At 48.6% G+C, this 18,919-nt stretch overlaps 3 protein-coding genes across 7 annotated transcripts in view; 1 reads left to right on the forward strand and 2 right to left on the reverse strand.

Annotated features, from left to right (window-relative positions):
• The window catches only part of DDHD2 (DDHD domain containing 2), a 12,264-nt gene extending 9,027 nt beyond the window's left edge, over positions 1 to 3,237 (forward strand). Inside the window, exons 14-17 of the mRNA XM_057386812.1 lie at positions 17 to 181; positions 930 to 1,092; positions 1,483 to 1,594; positions 1,845 to 3,237. Coding sequence (XP_057242795.1) covers positions 17 to 181; positions 930 to 1,092; positions 1,483 to 1,573 — 419 coding nt within the window. The 3' untranslated portion in view covers positions 1,574 to 1,594; positions 1,845 to 3,237. The remainder of the gene's footprint in view (positions 1 to 16; positions 182 to 929; positions 1,093 to 1,482; positions 1,595 to 1,844) is intronic.
• A 408-nt stretch (positions 3,238 to 3,645) lies between these two features.
• PLPP5 (phospholipid phosphatase 5) lies at positions 3,646 to 7,716 on the reverse strand. The gene is made up of 7 exons (XM_057386807.1): positions 7,462 to 7,716; positions 7,285 to 7,393; positions 5,839 to 5,929; positions 5,668 to 5,731; positions 5,264 to 5,388; positions 4,474 to 4,644; positions 3,646 to 4,207 (listed from the first exon to the last, which is right to left on the reverse strand). Exons 1-7 carry the CDS (start codon positions 7,617 to 7,619, stop codon positions 4,038 to 4,040), a joined length of 888 nt encoding a protein of 295 aa, XP_057242790.1. The 5' UTR covers positions 7,620 to 7,716; the 3' UTR covers positions 3,646 to 4,037.
• Positions 7,717 to 9,206: 1,490 nt separating this feature from the next.
• NSD3 (nuclear receptor binding SET domain protein 3) overlaps positions 9,207 to 18,919 on the reverse strand; it is a 33,964-nt gene continuing 24,251 nt past the window's right edge. For 2 of the 5 annotated variants that reach the window (XM_057386801.1, XM_057386802.1), the window contains exons 16-24: positions 17,201 to 17,357; positions 16,477 to 16,679; positions 15,903 to 16,015; positions 15,196 to 15,465; positions 14,413 to 14,529; positions 14,170 to 14,311; positions 13,818 to 13,924; positions 13,321 to 13,525; positions 9,207 to 12,552 (exon numbers count right to left, since the gene is read on the reverse strand). In XM_057386801.1, coding sequence (XP_057242784.1) covers positions 12,311 to 12,552; positions 13,321 to 13,525; positions 13,818 to 13,924; positions 14,170 to 14,311; positions 14,413 to 14,529; positions 15,196 to 15,465; positions 15,903 to 16,015; positions 16,477 to 16,679; positions 17,201 to 17,357 — 1,556 coding nt within the window. In that variant the 3' untranslated portion in view covers positions 9,207 to 12,310. Of the gene's footprint in view, positions 12,553 to 13,320; positions 13,526 to 13,817; positions 13,925 to 14,169; positions 14,312 to 14,412; positions 14,530 to 15,195; positions 15,466 to 15,902; positions 16,016 to 16,476; positions 16,680 to 17,200; positions 17,358 to 18,919 lie in introns of those variants that run through there. The other 3 variants (XM_057386803.1, XM_057386804.1, XM_057386805.1) reach the window with 2 other exon arrangements.

Genomic DNA, 18,919 nt, shown 5'->3' on the forward strand with positions numbered 1-18,919 from the left:
CCCCTCTCCCTTGCAGAGCTGAAGGAGGGGCTGACCCGCATGAGTGTGGATCTGAAGAACAACCTGCTGGGCTCGCTGCGGGTGGCCTGGCAGTCCTTCACCCGCGCCCCCGTGCCCGCCCTGGAGGCAGCGAGCAGCGAGGCCGAGCCAGAGGCAGAGGGGAGCACGGAGAGGCTGCCAGGTCAGTGTGGGGTGAACGGGGCAGGGGGGGCATGAGAGGGACATGGTGCCCCTCCTGTGCCCAGCAAAGGGGTCACTGTGTGCTGTGGATGTTCCTCATCTGTGCCCAGTGAGGGGTCACCCGTGTGCTGTGGATGCTCCTGTCCCTCTCCTGTGCCCAGCAAAGGGGTCACCCGTGTGCTGTGGATGTTCCTGTATTCATCTGTGCCCAGCAAAGGGGTCACCCCTGTGCTGTGGATGTTCCTGTTCCTCTCCTGTGCCCAGTGAGGGGTCACCTGTGTGCTCTGGATGTTCTGATCCTCTCCTGTGCCCAGTGAGGGGTCACCCGTGTGCTGTGGATGTTCCTGTACTCATCTGTGCCCAGCAAAGGGGTCACCCGTGTGCTGTGGATGTTCCTGTTCCTCTCCTGTGCCCTGCAAAGGGGTCACCGTGTGCTGTGGATGTTCCTGGCTCTCCCCAAATGCTGTGGCCTTTCCCTGTTGGCACCTGCTGGAGGGGTTTTCTGGGGGGTCTCAGACGTGACAGCACCTTTTAAGCCATCCCTTGCTGTTCCCGAGCATTGCACTGCCTGTCCCTTGTGAGAGCAGGGGCAAAGGGACAGCACAGCCCTGCTGTGGGATTGTCACAGCCCTGCTGTGGGATTGTCACAGCCCTGCTGTGGGATTGTCACGGGTGGCACAGCCCTGCTGTGGTGTTTTCACAGCTCCTGGTGCCCTGTGCCTGAACCACTCTGCTCTTTCTCCCTGCAGACACAAAGCCCGAGGAGCCCCCGGCAGCAGCGAAGGAAGAGCCCCCTCCCATCAACGTGGGGAGGCTGAACGGGGGGAACCGCATCGACTACGTGCTGCAGGAGAAGCCAATAGAGAGCTTCAACGAGTATTTGTTTGCACTCCAGGGGCATCTCTGCTATTGGTGAGTGGCTGTAATTCGCAGGGCTCCAAAGCCATGTGTGGTAGAAGCAGAATGGCAGCAGTTTCAGAGTTGGAGTGGTAAGAAAAGCCTCAAAGGGAGCGATGCCCATGGGGTGGGCAGGGACAGGAGGGCACTGCTGGGGCTCTCCGTGCAGAGAGCAGAGCACCAGAGTCACCCAAACCATCACAAACATCCTGACAGAGTGCAGGGAAGCACCAGAGTTATCCAAACCACCAAAACATCCTGACAGAGTGCAGGGAAGCACCAGAGTTATCTAAACCATCACAGACATCCTGGCAGAGTGCAGGGAAGCACCAGAGTTATCCAAACCATCAAAACGTCCTGACAGAGTGCAGGGAAGCATCCTCTGATTGTCCCCTCCTCCTCCAGGGAGTCGGAGGACACAGTTCTGCTGGTTCTGAAGGAGATCTACCAGACAAAAGGCATCACGTTGGATCAACCTCTRCCAGGAAGCCAATGACCAACCTGTGCTGTTCTGGCCGTGAGTCCCCTTTGCCTAAAACCCCTTCTGGATTTCCTGGGACACCTCAGAGGACCCTGGTTTGTTTGAGGGAGTAATGAATTGAGCCACAGCCTCCTTTGGGCTGTCAGCACCTTTGGCTTCTYCCCTTTCCCTGCACTTGAACACGATCAGACACGAGGAGAGAGCCCAGAGGCTCCTGGGGGCTGTGCTGGGTGGATTTTGGCTGCTTCACTGCAGTTCCTGCTGTGTTCTCCTTTTGCTTTCTTAGATCCAATTCCACTGAGCACTCACCAGGAAAGTCCAGATCTCTTCTCTGCCTTCCTCTCTCCTCTGCTGCCATGTCCTGCATGCTGCTTCCCAAGAACTTGCTGCTACCTGGAGATGAGGATGGATTTTCTTCCATTTTGGGTAAGGGTGGGGGTAAAAACTGTCAAGGGAAAACACTTCTCAAACACACAYAGCACTGTCCAGTGACTTCCTGTGGCAATGTGTACTTTTAACCCTGGACCCTGTGAGTCCCAGAGCAGCTCCAGCCCTGCAGCAGAAGAGCTGAACCCACTGAGATCCCAGCTCGGTGAGGACACTCAGAGCTTGGCACCTTGAGGAGAAAAAGCCTTAAACACCARCGTGGAGAGAGCTCCAGCAGCCTTGAGGAGAGGGACATTGCTGAGTGCTGGCACAAAGCAGGACTGCGGGGAGGGGAAGTGCAGGGCACGGCTGCTGCTGAGGCTGCGGGGTCACATTGAGCATCCCCCTGCTGTCCCTTACACTGAGTGACATCCAGCAGTCCCCTCGTGTCCCTCACATTGCTGCTGTGTGTTTGTGCAGCCCTGGGCTGTGCCAGGCAGTGCTGCCCCAYTGAGCACCCTGTGAGTGACCCGTTTGTGCTCCTCCCTGCTGTGGTGACCCCTTGGCACCCTTGCCCAGCCCACACCCCAAACCAAGGCCCTCCCCTGGCACTCCCCAGGCCAGTGCCCAGCTGTACCAGCTCCCAGGAAAGCCTCACACCCCACTCAGGCAGCCAGGGGACAGCAGCTGCTGGTGGCAGTGCCAGGGCAGTGYGTGCCCTCTGTGCCCTGCAGGGACACRGSTGCTGATGGAGGTGTCACCCCTGCCACGCTCCAGTCCTTGTTTTTAGCTTTAAACACCAAAATCAGAGTTGGAGCCCGGCTCCAGCAGGGTGTGGGCACTGCAGGAATGGCAGCAGCTCTGCAGGAGCTCTGCTYTGTGACCCTCCCTGAGGTGGTTCTGTGCAGCCTCTGGAACATCCAAACCACTTCCCCTCCTGCTGACTTTCACCCTGCATGGGGAAAGGAGCCTTTCTGCCTCACAGCCTGTTGGTTTGCTTTTCCTCCCTTGTCTGTTATTTGCACTATTGGAAGGGTTTTGTTTGCAGCCTCCATCCCTCCTCCCCTGGCAGGGAACAGAAATTGTTCTCTGCCTGACTGCAGGAACTGCTGAGTCAGCACCTGAACTGCTGGCTCAGGTCTCCAACCAGAGTTGGAAAGGGACAGTCTTAACATGGATACTAATGATCAGCTTTTTAAGTTATGCACTTTGTTAAAAAAAAAAAAAAGTTAAATACATTTTAAATGTTATTTAATGTCTTTTCCAGTAAAAGCCAAAATAAATAAGTAGATGACTGTAGTGTGTGCATGTCTGGGGGAGGAGGGAAGGGCTGGAGAATTCAGTGTGCAGTTTCAGGGGACACTGGTGCTATTTCTGTGATTGTGTTGGGGCTGCAGCCTCCCCTGGGCTGTCCAAACACCCTCGATGAAAACACAGACCTGTCTGTGGAGGGACCAGTGACAGAAACTGCCCCCAGAGCTCTGCCAGGAGAGTGGCCCTGGATCTCTGACACAGCCCATGGGCAGGGAAATGAGCACCTGTGCAGGGATGTTCTCAGCTACCTTTCCATTTTCTGCTGTCATCTTAAAACCATACTAAAGCTGCAAGGAAAGAGATRGGATATAAAATAAGCACCCACCAGAAACACCTGCAGACACAAGAGGAAGTGCCTTATAACACAACCACCCAAGCCTTGAAGKAAAGTTTTAGTACCAGAGCTCATTAAAAAAATTAAACTCCTTTATTTGGGAAATAGAAAAACCTCRAGGCTGGCAGGTCCTACACTTCATTTTGTGGAGAAGAGCTGGAACAGCCAGGCTGGAGCACAGGGAGGTGCCCAGTGGAGCCTCCTGGACTGGACACCAGACTGGGCATGCTGAGTCCTCACATTTTCCCAGTTGTGGTTCAGGTCCTTCACACCCCAACAGTTTTCCTGCAGGTTGGCACCTCCCTCCTTCTCAGGGGGCCTGAAGAGGGGGTGGTGCACAAAATTAAAAGAAGCAACACAAGAGCCTGGACAGGAACTCACCAGCCCTGCAGGGCCCCATCCTYAGCAGAGCCTCCTCTGGGAGCAGCTCCCCAAAGCCGGGCCCAGAGCCCAGCAGAGCCCAGCCTAAACGTTCAGGTGGAAATTGGGGGCTGGAGGCTTCTCCTCGTGTGCTGGCAGCGCTTTGGGCTTGCACAGAGATGGTTTGTGGCACATGGGGTCTGCCAGGGGAGGGTAGTAYTGCCTGTAGCACAGGTAGGCGAGCAGCAGGCCCATGGCTGAGCCAACCAACACATCTGTGGGCAAGAGAGAGCAGAATTAATGGTCCTTCACCCTCACAAACCTCGTGATTGAATTCCCCAGCAGCAGCTTTTCTGCTGGATCCAGAACCACACTTGGCTGTAAACCCAAGTTTGGTATGTATTTCAAAAACACAGAGAAAGGCATCAGTTCCCTGCAGGTGGCACTAAAATTGCAAATTTGGAGGGGATAAAAAACCCACCCAGATTGCTCCTGGAGGCTCTGAACAGCTGTGTGGCACCACAGGGGCAGCCTGACCCACCTTGCCAGTGGTGTTTGTAGTCACAGGTACGGGACAGGGCGATGAGGGTGGCGAGGAAGAGTGGCAGGAGGAAGGCACAGAGACGCAGGGCACGGCCCCCCCTGCCTGGAACAAAGCTGTGCAGCTTTCCTGCCAGGTACAGGGCAGAGAAGGTGAGACCAGCAAAGGCAACTGCAAGAGAACAGAAAGTGTTGGTTCAGAACAGCTCCAGGCTCTGCAGGCAGATCCTCACCCTCCAGTGCTGCTGGGAGAGGTGTCTGTGTGTCTGTCCTGTCCTGGGAGCCAAGGGAAGTGCTGGGAGTGATGGATCATCTGAGAGTGATGGATCCTAGAAGCTGCTGCGGGGCACACATCCCCCTCCTCCCAGGTTTACAGACACCTTTGGACCACATTCCTCACACCCCATGGCTTTGCAGTGAGAAACCTGAGGCCCCTGACCAGGTCAGCAAGCACAGACAAAGCTGTGGGGTGCAGGAAGGAAAACCCAAGCTGCCCTCCCCATGGCCCTATTCCCCATGGCCCAGCTCCCCATGCTCCCCACAGCCCTGTTCCCCATAGCCCTGCTCCCCATGGTCCTATTCCCCATGGCCCTGTTCCCCATGTTTCCCATGGCCCTGTTCCCCATGTTTCCCATGGCCCTGTTCCCCATGTTTCCCATGGCCCTGTTCCCCATGTTTCCCATGGCCCTGCTCCCCATGGTCCTATTCCCCATGTTTCCCAAAGCCCTGCTCCCCATGCTCCCCAGGGCTCAGTCCCCATGGCTGCAGCAGAAGCACAGTGCAGAGCTCACAGGATGCATGTCCACTGGGGAAGCTTTTCCGTCCCTCTGTCACCCTCTGGGTGTCCCCTGTGCACTCCAGCTCRGCGTTGGCTCGGCCGTCCGGGAAGCAGCGGTAGAAGAAGTCAGGCCTTGGCCTGGGCAGGGAAACAAAGCTCAGGGTGTCCAGGGGTGGCTGCTCCAGCACCCAAATCCACTGCCTGTGCCACTGTGATCCTCCCCAGTGTGGGCTAAATGAGCCCATCTGAATGATGGCTGGAGACAGCAACCCCCAGTGTTTGTTCTAATACTGAACTGTATTTAAAGCTAGAAAAAGATCACATTTTTTTCCAGGCTAAGCATGCCCAAGTTGAGCTCCCGGCCCTGCTCTGGCTGTTGCAGACCTGCCCTCCCCTGCAGAACCAGCCCATCCTCACCTCCCCACCACGAGCTTCAGGGCGTTTGTGAAAACCCCGTTCAGGGCAAGAGCAAGGCTGGCAGCTGGGAGAGAGCAGAAGGGTCACATCAGCACTGTCCCCATTTGAAAGGGCAGCACATTGAGGCATTGCAGGGCTCAGGCTGTGTTTTCTGAACAAGGAGGAGCTCACCAAGGCAGGCTTCCCGCGTGTCCTCACGGTCGGCGCTCAGGAACAGCCTGGCCAGGATGATGAGCAGCAAGGGAGACAGAAATGCGATGAACTGCACAAAGCAGGGAGAATTTTAGGTGTCAGTGAAGCAGCTTTAAGCTCTCACCAGAATACACCAGCAGTTACTCAAGAAGACTTAAAGTACAGTTCCCCAAAGCAGCAATCTTTGCAATCACTGCCCTCCATCAGAACACAATCCCCAGCATTTGTACCAGGCCCAGCACRCCCTTCAGCTCTCAGACAGCTCTTSTGGCACACAATKCTGCTCTGGCTGCTCTCTGGGGSTGTCCCAGCTCAGCCTCCCCTCCCTGSCAGCCCCAGCATCAGCACTCTGTCAGCAAAACCAGGGGAGCTGCTGATTCAGAGCCACCAGTTATCACCATTCCCATCTCAGCCCTGGGGCATTTCATCCTGGATACCCCTGGCATGGCTGCCAGGCTTGCAAGGAGTCTGCTCCCACCTCAACTCTGCCATATGTCCTGCTTTACACTGCCAGCTTCAAATGCTGCCCCGAGCTTTTAAGGTTTAGTGGCCACTTTTTGCAGAAAATCCCACCTGCCACTCAAAGCCAAAGCTCCTGACCTCACACCTGTGACACTCTGAAAATCCAACACAGAGTTAGTCAAACCCTTCAAACCAAGCCTGGAGCCCTTGGGAAAACATTGGACAATAAAATGATAATAAAACTCTGCTAAAAATAGCTGCCTGTGAGGAAAACATTCCCTGATAGCAAGAGCGACGCTATCTGCCGTGCGCCTGGTAATCCAGACGTGGAATGGATTATGGACAACAGTGCAAAGTCCCCACTGTTTATAAACTTYAAATCCCAAAGATAACCCTGGACGGTAAAGCCTCAAAAAATAAAGTCTGGCCCAGTTTGTACTGATCTCACAGGATGGGTAGGAAGGGACTATTGGGGACCATCCAGTCCAAACCCCTGCTCAGAGTCCTCAGAGCCCTTCACTCAGGATTGTGYCCAGATGGATTTTGARRATCTCCAGCYAAGGAGACTGCTYGCTGTYTGGRCARCGTGGRTCAGTGCTCAGTCACCCACACAACAAAGTTATTCTTTGTTTTCAGCTGGAAATCACCCCACTGAGCMGAGCCTGGCTGCATCCTCCYAGCGYTCAGCYATTCATCCACATGGATACCACATCCTGCATTTTCAGCAGCRTGCACTAGGAGCTGCAGGTATTGCAGTACAAACCTCTGGCCAGCAGCTTTGCTTTAAAAGCASAACTTGTAATTTGAGAATAAATCAAAGTAAAAGCAGGAAACACTGGCACAGTGGATGTGGATGCCCCAGGACAGGTCAGGGCTTGGTCCGGTGGAAGGYGGGCAATCCCCATAGTGGGARAAATGAAATTATCTTTAAGWTCCCTTCCACACCAAACCCRCTGAACTTACAAACATGAGCACTGTGGGAACACGATCCACCTCCACGTAGGGGTTTTTGTAGAGCCACATCTCCTCRGGCTGCACCACGCGCTGGAAGGGCGGCACGAACTCCATGATCCTGGAATGAGAAAATCCCGTGAGCGGCGGGGAGAGCASGGACAGGGCTGGGAAGGGACCCGCACCCACCCGAAGGTGGCGAGCAGCAGCACCCGCAGCGCGGTCTCGGTCGCCAGCTCCGCTCGCCGCATGGCCACTGCTCCGGGGAGGAGCGAGCGTGGCTCTGCCCGGAGGAGGAACCGAGTCCCGTTATTCACCCGCCCCGCCCCGAGACGGAACTGACTCATCTCAGCCTTGGAACATTCAGAACGATTTATTGAAGTCAACCTCAAGCAAAAAATTTCAGATCAGTGGAATGTCATTAAAAAGCTTTCCAAAGGAATCCTCACAGAAAGAAAGGGGGGGAAAAAAAAAAAAAAAAAAAAAAAACCAAACCAAAATCAAAGGAAACCACATCTGAATTCCAGAGTATTTGTAAAATAAAATAAAATAAAAAAAAGGCAACATCTCAGTAAATAGAATGTACAAAAATTATATGTTCTACCATCACACACAGTCAGTAAGAAGCTAAAATATTACAGGCAAGTCTCGATACGCTCTACCTAGAGGACAGGAGCTATCTATGTACAGGGAACCAGCTTTACAGGCTTCACACTATGCAAGAGGACAGAGGCCAACACAAACCCCCCAAAATATCGGATATCTCAAAGTCTATGCGGCAACATCAAGCCATGATACAGTAATGCCCCGTGGAATCAGACGCTCATCGTCACTCAGGGCTGCATCAGCGTCCAAAAACTCTTCSATACCGACTCCGGTGAATATCAATGCTTTGCTAATAAAGACTCGAGTGATTTCATTAAAATAACATTTCACAGAATCTACAAAGTTTGTTACAGATAAACAAAGTCTACAGAAATAACGACTCTACAAAGGTCCATCTTACAGAGCACGTGGGAATGGAGACGGATCCGTGGGGATCTGTGTTGTGCAACATCACTCGGGTGGAGACAAAAACGGGTTGGGGTCCTGGCAGCACCCCGAGCACCCAGCTCAAACGGGTGTGGTGACCCCCAATGCCGTGGGCTTGTTGGAAAAGGAAATGTGATACAGGAATGAGATACAGATCCACCTGGAAATAGGGAGTGTGGGGTTCATCCAGTCCGTTCATGACCCAAAAGCGAGAGGATCTCCGGAGAGCCACCTGCCCAAAGGGAGGGCACAGCCCCAGGGAACAGGGAGTGGTCAATGGCTTTGGCAAATTCATACGTGTTTTCCCTTTTTAATTCACATTAATCACAGAAATCCCCTACATAAAGCAYAGTTCCAGCTGCCCACCTCCCACCCTGGAGCAGCGAGACCCTTCCAGGGGAACACAGACCTGAGCTGCTCACTCAGAAATAAATATCAGAGGGAACAGCTTTTCTCTTCTTCCTTTTTCRCCTTTTCTTTTTCCTTTTTCCCTCAGAACAACACTGGGAATACATCCAACGTGTAGGAGTGTATCGTAAGTGCAAATGTTTTTGCTACACAAAGAGAAATGGCAGGGAAAGCTGATGGGAATGGGAAGCAAAGGGACAGAATCGCTCCGAGGTCACCTCTCCCACAACACCCAGTGAACACACTGCTCCCAAACCCTCCCGTGTGCCATGGATCCACTGGACAGCAGGAAGGAATTTAGGGGAAGTCAAGGACATTTTCAATGCAGTATACAAAAAAAATCATGTATAAATAAAAAAAGCTGTAAAAGGAACCGCAGAGCTTCAAGTACATTAAACCCTGAATTCAATGAGGCAGAGGTTTCCATGTTAAAGTGACTTCTCCGTACCAGCACCCCCATCCCACCCTCCCCCCTCCCCGCCCACATAATTCTGTAGTTTCAATATATACAGATTTTATGCTCATTGATAATTATGTCTAGTAATTGTGTCTTTCCCATTCTATCCTGAAATTAAGATAAAAGAAGGGGTTTTTTTTAGAAGAAAGGCCAAAAATCCACATTCCAGCCCTGTTACTCCATTTGAACGCATTCTCCAAGACCATTTGGTGACCAGAGAASATGATTTGCCCACAGAATTTCCTTCCTGAGCTGCAAATGCCTTCAGCAGTCTGTGGACAGGACAAGTCTATACAATAATCTGTCAGCTACAACAGCTAATGCTTGCACCGTGTTTTCAGGAATGGTGGAGCTGCCCTCTGCACCACTGGAATCACAAAATCATGGAATTCTTGTTTCTACACTCGTCTGGTCACAGGCTGCAGAATATCTGCACTGTGCTCATGTGCAGCTGCAGAGGAAAAGCTCCAGGAATCCACAAACCCCATTCCCTGGGCAGAGCTGGAGGCAGGAGGGCACCTAAATGTGGGGCCACCCCAAAAATTTAACACAAAAGTAAGGGAAAGTGTGCTGGTGTGTTCCCATGAAGGAACAACAACGTGCTGGGCCAGCACACTGCAGCTTCCACCAAAATCCTAATTCTGTGGATTCCCTCCAGGTCTCAGCATAAAATGATCAAATTATCCAAGATTCCTTATTTTGGAGCCCACAGAAATTCATTCAGCAGCTGCCTCCTGCTCTGGGGAAGCCAATCCATCAGAGCAGCTGTGAAATCTTTTCTTTACAAAGGAACTAGATTCTGGTTCCTCAGTTTACAAACACAGGGTTAAAACGTGCACATTAACATCTGAGTCTGGCACTCAGGACAGCCCATCCAATCACCAAAATCCTCTGAATTGGCCTTTCCTCGTCTCACAATGTTAAAGCTTTTTGAAAGATGCACCTTCTCTCCAGTTCAGGGTTTTGTTCACCAACTGCACAACCTCACAAACCATCTCCTGTTTTCCYTTCTGAATCCAAGCCCAGCTATTGGCTGCTCTGAACGATTTTTTGGTGGAAAAAAGAAGCACCTGTGGGAATTTTGAACACAAAGTGGCCCAAGACATGGAGCAGCACAGGAGGAGCAGCAAGCTCCATCCCAAGATAATCAGTGAACATAATCAAGCCTAATAAATAATATAAAGTAAACACCTYACGCCCTATAGATGCAGTAGCAAGAGCTGTGTTTGGAATTTCTGAGAAGGTAAAACACCCTTAATAAGAGCTTAAAAAGAGACATTTCTCACACAAAATGTTAAGAAAAATAAAATCCTTTTTTTGTAATTTTTTTTTCTTTAAAAATACCAAAATCCAGCACTGCTTTCCAGCAGGGTTAGTGTCATTCCCTCAGCAGAGCACGGCCACAGCATGAAGTGCTTTAGAGATCCCAAGAGCTGCACAGGAGTGCCCCAAACTCCTGCAGGTTCTGTCACCCCAGGGTGGGCAGGGGTCCAGGCCCAGTCCAAGGCACAGCAGCTGCTCAGGGACTGTAGTGTACCACTCTACAATTGCACACACAAAAAAACCTCCCCCTGTGCAGAAATGTGAGGATGAGAAGGACACCAGGCAGAGGCAAGACATGTTCTAAATTCCATACGGACTTTTTTAGCAAATTTTCTTGATCTGAGAAGTCTCTGTGTKCCTGTAGATTTGTGCAAGCAGTTTTCCAGAGACAACCTTCTGAATTCCAAGGCTCAATTCAGCCAGATGCCAGCAACACTTGATTATTATCAACACCCAGGAGAATAGCTATCATCAGTACATAAATCAGAAATACCAGCCAGGGCAAGGGGGACACACAGTGCTTGGTGAGATCGTGGGCTGGGGGCAAGAGTCACCAAAAGCAGCTCCAGCCAGGCACTCCTGGCTCCTTGCACATAAAAAATGGAGGAAGATGGGTTTTCTAAAGAAACTCTGGAGCAAGAGCCAGCCTAAGCTACTTAAAAAACCTCACTGAAGGAGTCTGTCCCTCTGATTAACAGAGGAAATCCAAGAGAGAACCATCTCCTGAAGGTTTCAGCTGGCTGCTGGGATAGGGCCCCTTACCCAGACACAAAATACCCTGTTCATTGAGGAAGTGAGTGCTGAGATGTTCCTCAGCTCCATTAACAGCAAAGATTTAAGTTAGAAGATCTCTTTTTAAGAACAACAAAAAAATCTTAACATTCAATCCAAACCAACACACACATGGGCCAGGTCCTTCACGTGCCCAAGTCTCCCTGAAGCCAAGGGGAGCTGAAAAGGCAGGACTGAAGAATCACACTCAGAAACTGCCACCAAACAGTGCAGACACAGATGATGAACCCACTGGCAGCACTGATGGAGGCTGGGAGCCTCTCCTGCCTGGGAAGGGCTTCCAAAATAGGTGGGATAAATTAAAAACACTGTGCAATTCAACTCAGAGCTTCCATCTGCAAACACCCAACACAGCTCTGGAGCAAGGAACCAGCATTTCCTCCCCAGTGCCAGATCTTGTTACAAAAGCACTTCCCAGAAKTCACACACCTGATTTCTCACAGGAAAAGCTTCACAATAATATTCATAAGTAAACATGAGAGACAACCTACCTTCTCCAATGCCTTTAACAATAAGTAGTGGAACAGAGGCATTTCAGACACCCACACCTGTCTGTTTGGCATCTCAGTGTTACAGAGGGGAGAGGCTTTGCTCTTTCCATAAACTAGACAGAAAAGTTACGTTGGCTTCACTGTTTTGTTTTTAAAGACACGTTGACTGATCAAAGCCAGATCTTCAACACCCTTTCAAAATTAAATAAATAAATATGTGGCTATGCTTTGCTTTCTACACTCAAAGAACATTATTTTAAACAGAATATTCCTTTCACTGTCAAAAGGTCTACGGTTTTCTTCGAAGGTTCCTGGTTTCCAACAGTAAAAGCTGCTGTAGCACATTCAAGGGTAAAAGAAAGACCAACCAATAAAAAGCAAACACCAGTGCCTGTCCTGCTCGCTCAGGTCAATGGTCCCRTCCCAGCTCACACATGACAGCCACGAGGACAAAGCCCAGGGTGGCTCTGCAGTCTCTCCAAGTCCATCTCCTGTTGCCCCTYTTCTCCCCTCCCGCGTTTGTTTTTAACCCAATTCACTCCTTTGCCTCTTCTGCAGCGTTCTGTGCTTCCAATTTGCACTTGATCTTGCTCCAGTACTCGGGGGCCACGGGAGATTTGGGGTCGTGTGAGGAGCAGCAGAGGCGGCCGTCCAGCGCCGACAGCAGCAGAGCTCCCTTCTCGTGATCCTTGCAGAAGGAGTGGGGACAGAACTCACAGAAGGAAACGGCAGGATTGCTACACAGGTCGCACTGATGCCACGGACATTCCCACTTTCCTGAGGATGGGAGGGAAGGAAGCTGCAATTAGTGCACTTTGGAGACAGCASTGGCCTTCAATCCTCACTCTGTGTTGGAATTGCTCAGATAAACACAAAGAAAATGCAGAAAAACCAACTGCTACTTCTGTTTCTCATGCACTAGAATCTGACTGAACACAGTGCTATTTTGCAGTTTTTTTAGGCCTCTCTTTGCCCAGAACAATGCTGCATGCATAACCACAGCTTAAAACAGYCAGATCTACCCCACTGGGCATCAAGGCACCAAATGTCCTTGCAAGATGGAGTTTGTTTTGTACATTTTCCTGATTTGTGAGCATCTCACATTGCTGTGGATGCTATGCTGCTCACAGGGTACCTCCAATGAAAGCTTCAGTTCAGCTTTACACATTCTGCTGGCTTTGTTAGTGTTTGAACTGTCATTGGACTTGTGCTCGRTCACCTAGGACACCAAGATCATGCTGATGCTTCAATCAAAATAAGAGGAGGAAGGAGATTCAAGAAGGAGAGGAACAAAAACAAGATCAAAAAGTATGACACAGCCTCTGCCCACTGGTTCTATTTAGGAACAGCCACCTGATGTACTGCTAAAAGTGAGTGRTATTGCAAAAGTAAATTTGGTGCATTTAGGGCAAATGAACACTGCATTTCATGCATTTAATGTAAATTAACACTATTTTATACACATGAATGCTGCATTTCAGCTCCAACATTGTCTTGCAGCAGGAAGGAAAAGTTGCATAGAAGGAGCCATGCGACTGCTCTTACCAAAAGGTGGTTGAGTCAGGTTAAGGCATAGGAGGTGGTATGCTTTGGGACAGTCCTTCTTATCACACATGACCAGCTCTCCCCCATCTCCACACTGGAAACAGTTATCTTCATGCATCTGCTTCTGCTCTGCTTTTACTTTCCTTTTCTTCTGCTTTAATTTTGCGTTTTTCACCTTCTCTTCATTTGCCGTTGCAAACGCTGTCTAAGAAGGACAAAACCACAACACAGACACTTATAAATCCCTGGCATGGAAGTCAATTTTGGGTTATCATTTGCATGAACTCTCCTTAAATGAGCTCCATTTAAAGCAGTTTCTAAGCTCTAAAAGCCAGAAGTGCTCATTCAGATGTTTCTGAATTAACTTCTCCCCAGACACAACAGCACTGCAGGGCACATCATAAAATGTAACCCAGGGTTCAAGTATTAGACAGGGTAAAGGCCAAAATAAACCCAAACCCTCTTTGCTCTGCAGAATTCCTGGATTTGGGCTGTACCTTCGGCCGCACGCCCAGGAAGCCGCTGCAGTTTTCTGCTCCACAGTGACACTCAGTCCTGCCATTGCCCAGGCAATCCAGATTGTAATTGAATGTTAACTCCATCCCTAAAATTTAAAGAAAAACAMTTCACCCACATGCACATTGAGGGAAGACAGGCCTGTGACAATGGTATTTCATTAGCATTTGTAACCATGAGACYCCTGCTAAAACTGGAACCTTAAATGTCAAAGTTCCTAAACACTTCACTGGCATTAATAACTTCAAAGCAAAAAAAAACCATGATTCCAAGTGAGGAACTTGGCCATTGCAAGACAAAAGCAAATAATGCCAAATGGTGTCATCCTTTTACCTGCAGGAATGTCACAAAGAGCAAACAGTCCAACTCTAATGTCACCATTCACTGTCCACTTCTGTGTTTCACAGTTTGGATTACAACTATGGTTCATAAAACGAGAGTAATTCCCCTTTGGGCCAGCATCTATTATTCGGTCCTTCAAGGAAAAAGACAAAGATATGTTTAGTACTTCGAAAAGAAAAGAAAGGTTTCCTGCTGATGAGTGGCATTTGCTATTGAATAAGGCACAATATTCACCTTGGTCACAGTTAGCATATAAAAATTGGTGACACTGTTCTCGTGAGCACGTTTGATSCGCAGCCGGCACTCCTCCTCGTCAATCAGCTCCCCAACATATTCATTCACAAATTCACCCTGGGAAGGAAAGGAGAGCAGGAGTAAGAAATCCATGCATCCTAGTGATTATGATAAGGGAAGCAGCAGAGAAAAAAGTATTTCCTGTAAAAATATACTACAATCATCACAGAAAGTGTTATACTTTGCTGGTCTAGTAGGCACAATGTGAATTTGTGCACCAGGTACTCGCTGTCCAAAATAAACCCAATGAGAAACAAAGACAGCCCTGCTTCTCCATTCACTACAAAACCCTTTCATCTTTCCTGCTTTCTTTCAAGAGGACARTGTGACAATATCCATGGGCTCCTCAGGAAATGGGAACTGTTACAATGAGTGTTTTTACCACACACTTCACTTTTATTAGGACTTTAATAGTCAATAAACTCRGAACATTTGCAGTAACATAGTTTTCACGAAACACAAATTTCAAAAATTGTAAATTTAATAAAATGAATGGCTAAACCCCATGTTTAAAAGTAGCCCTCTAGGCCAATAGCATTTTCTGAAGAAAATCAGAAGAGCTGGGATGTGACTGACATGTCGGTATAAGGAGTAATCAATGCACTGGGCATCACTGTGCAGCCAGGCAGCTGTTCAGGGGTTAAAACACTTATAACAGACATTCAGAACATTCACCCAGACCCACCCTGATGGCTGTCACAGCCCTGCCCTTGGCCACTGTACCTTTTTAATGCTCCTTTTGGTCCTGAGGCCCCATCCGCGGCGCTCGGTTTTGATGATCTCGGCGTCGGGGTAGAGTCTCTTGGTGAAGCACTGGTTCTGGCAGCGCTCCCCAGCYGGGCACACCTGAGGGTGGCACTCGTACTGCAGCATTCTGTTGAGGCATTCTGACTCCAGCCCACATGGGTTTTCATCTGAGGGTTTGCAGTTACAGCGGGGAATCTCGGACAGGTCGGCCACCTGGATCTGAACCTTCCCGATCACTTTGTTGGACTGTGGAATAAAGGAGAGAGAGCAGAGGGTGAGGACAATGCACTGGGAACACAGAGTCAACAGCTGACATGAAATGGCAAAAAACAACGGCTTCATCTTGTGTTTTATGGTACTGTAAAACAGAATAGGAGATTTGTCMAAAGTAAACATTATATCCATGAATTTCTTTAGGCTTCCACTGTTGAAAACCTTGGTGTAAGTACATAACAGAGTCACAGAGTGGTTTGGGTTGGAAGGGACCTCAAGGACCATCCACTCCCAACCTCTGCCATGGGCAGGGACATTTTCACTAAACCAGGCTGCTCTGATCCCCTGCAAGCTGCCCTTGAACACTGCCAGGGATGGGACAGCCACACCTTCTCCAGGMATCCTTACCCATGCACAGGACAACTTCCTCATCTATAGAATAAAAATTAAAAAAAAAGAAGCCAACTCACTTTAATGTGTTTATAGGGTGGAGGTTTCCTTGAATTCCTTTCAATTTCCAATGCCTCTTTGCTTTCTCTTTGTGCTTTCAGTTCCTGGAAACGCTTTGCTGCTTCTTCAAGTGCTGTGCAAGGAATTTAAAACAGAAAGCAATTAGCCCCAGCTGCTGCTAATCAAACATGCACATGTACATGTATTTATTTAATTTTTTTTAAGGCTAGGAACAGAACTCTTTAACAAAAAGACAAGCTAAAAATTAGTTATTGCAGTTTAKCATGAATTGATTATCAGGTATTTTCAGCAGGTACTGAGATACTGAACAATGATCCCATGCAGCAGAGCCCGAGCTCCATCTTAACACTTCCCAGTTTGTGCAAGAACTGAACTAGCCCACAACAACACACAATGAGTAGGCACTTAAAGAAACACATTTTTATCTGCAGTCAAGGGATCAACACAATGCTTGGATTTCACATGAACACAGAACACTAGTCACATAATATTCCCATGCAGGTTAAGTGGTGATGGAGACACAAACACGTGGAATTTTTGTCATAAACCACTATAAACTTTGTTTGATTTTACCTTTCTTGAAGGTCTTGTTAATACTAGTTTGCCCCTCAGCAAAGCTTTTATCTCCTTCAACATAAGGGAAAACTCTGCCCTGGTGTACCCAATAGTAGTCATGTGAACCAAAGAAAAATACTGGGAAGTCCCCGATATCATGTTTGAGGCCCTGTATGTTGAGAGGCACAGACCTGGGATTGCAGATCTCTGCTGGCCACCACCTGCAGAACAGGAGAAAAAAGAAGAATATAAGTTCCCTGAACCAGAGCCTCCCAGTTTCCCTAAYAGGACTGAGAAATAAAAGCCAGTTTTCCTTTCCCAAGGAAATGAATTCCTTCCTCACGCAGACAAAGCTCCCACTGGCAGTGCCTGGGAAGCTCCATGCAAAACACAAAGTTTTAACTCCAAATTTTGGAAAAGCCTTCTAAAAACATCTGTGGCCTGCGAGTGGGTTTCTAGGATCACCTGTAAACACCTGTAATGCTGCAGGTGACTAAAGCAAACACCAGCTGGGTTCAAACCAGCCCCTGCTTTCCCACATCACGATCCTACAGAGCAAAGTGTGTGCAGTCCAGAGTCCAGCACTGCCTGGGAAAAGCCAGGGGTGACATCCATGCCTGACACAAAGCAGAGCAATTATTGTACTTCCAGCTCTTGTTGGTGATGACTGAGCTGCTTCATCTTCCTGCAATTCCAGAGTTAAAACACCCAAAGCATGAAGCCCCCCAAAAGRTGAACTTGCCTGTAATTCCCAAGCTTGACCCAAACGATCTGCTTGTACCGCAGCTTCTTGCCAGCTTTACAGTCATTGCAATTCCAGCATCCCTCAGGCATTTCTATGCTGAGACACTCAGGGTGGAAGGAAGCTGGGCACGACTCACAGCACAACAGTTTGCCACCTTGAAACAAAGAAGCCCTGCTTGGTTTGTAGAAGTCACCATTTGCTCTCCACATGCAYGGCAATCGACATTTTAAATAATCCACTCCACATTCCCACTGCCCCACAGAAAAATGGCAAAAGAAAGGGATCAAGTCAAAATTAACAATGTTGGTTAAAAAGGAGTGTGCAGTGTTTAATCTAAGCTGGAACTCTTAACTCCCTTAGAGAAAAAAGCAGCTGAGGATTTAACACGAGGTGAGTCAGCAAGAGGAGCACCATTCCCAGGGAACAGTTCTTTGGTGATGGCAAAAGCAACCACACAACTCCACATTTTCAAACAATCCCTTTTCAATCAACATTGCTCTGACTGAATCCCCAGCAATCATTAGCAAGCACCAACCCCACAGCCTATAGGTTGATCAATACTTTTCTGCTGCAAGGACAATAAAAAGAATTGCAATAAGCATTTTTATTCCACAAAAAGTCTACAGAATGAGCCCAGGACATRAAGCAGAATGAGACACACACAAGCTGTCCCCGTCCCAAAAATTCCTAGTGCACAGAGGGAACCTCAGCACTGGGGTCCACATGAATTTCTGAAGTTTACACTTATTTGGGTAAAAGTTGTTTTGCATGGCTCACAATTTGGATGAGGTAGAGCCATAGCACATCTCTAAGCCACCCTCAGCAAAGCAGCTCATATAAGATGACCTGATAYGTTACACACACTGTTATATTTTACACATGAAGGTATATAAAACATATATATACATGCTTATATGTATACATATATTTCAAAATTAACAGGTTTTTGTGTCCCATATGGAAAATCTGGGAGACTTGCGAGTATTCAAAGCAATTTTCAATTGCAGTATCACAAGAAATGTAAATAGTAACTTTCAAACCTTTATCAGAAAACCTTGTCCACCTATAGACTTCCCAAAACACCATTGCATTAATTGATTGTTGCATGTTACAATGAGCATTCCTTAAAAAATCCAGTTGCATGTTGGTCATGTATTTCCTCTGCTAAAACCAGTAAAATCCAGGCATATGGATCCTCCAGAGCTCTCCAAACCCACAATGACATTTTTGAAGTATTTTTTTGCAAATGTAATTTCAGAGGAAATACAGACAAATTACTGAAACATTATCCAAGATGAGAAAATGCCAAGAGATGCAAAAATCAAACAAAATCAAACACAAAACTGTCAATGCTAAGCAAGAAAAAATCCCAACATTGCTCTCAGGATGCATTAGGCAGATATGGCTCAAGCTAAGCACAGGGCTCAAAATAATTCTTGTTTTCAGGAATKACAGGACTACTGCAAGCCATCAATCTCACAATGCTCAAAGTGACCTGACTTGGGTTGGGTAATGGGGCACCGAACGCTCCCAGGGAACCAAATTTCTGTGGGGAATGAAATATTAGATCTGAGATTGGGTATAGACAGCAGGAATGGCCCCAGGAGGGATTGGAGAGGCTCAGCCCCCCCAGCAGCAGGAGGTGACTCTGTCCTGCTGTGGGGTCACAGCCTGGCTGTGGGAGGGGACAGGAATGGGGCTCTGGTGGCTCAGGAG

Source organism: Malurus melanocephalus, unplaced genomic scaffold, assembly GCF_030028575.1.
Source record: "Malurus melanocephalus ecotype Western Australia unplaced genomic scaffold, MMel_1.1 scaffold_1061, whole genome shotgun sequence".
Classification (NCBI taxonomy): Eukaryota; Metazoa; Chordata; class Aves; order Passeriformes; family Maluridae; genus Malurus; species Malurus melanocephalus.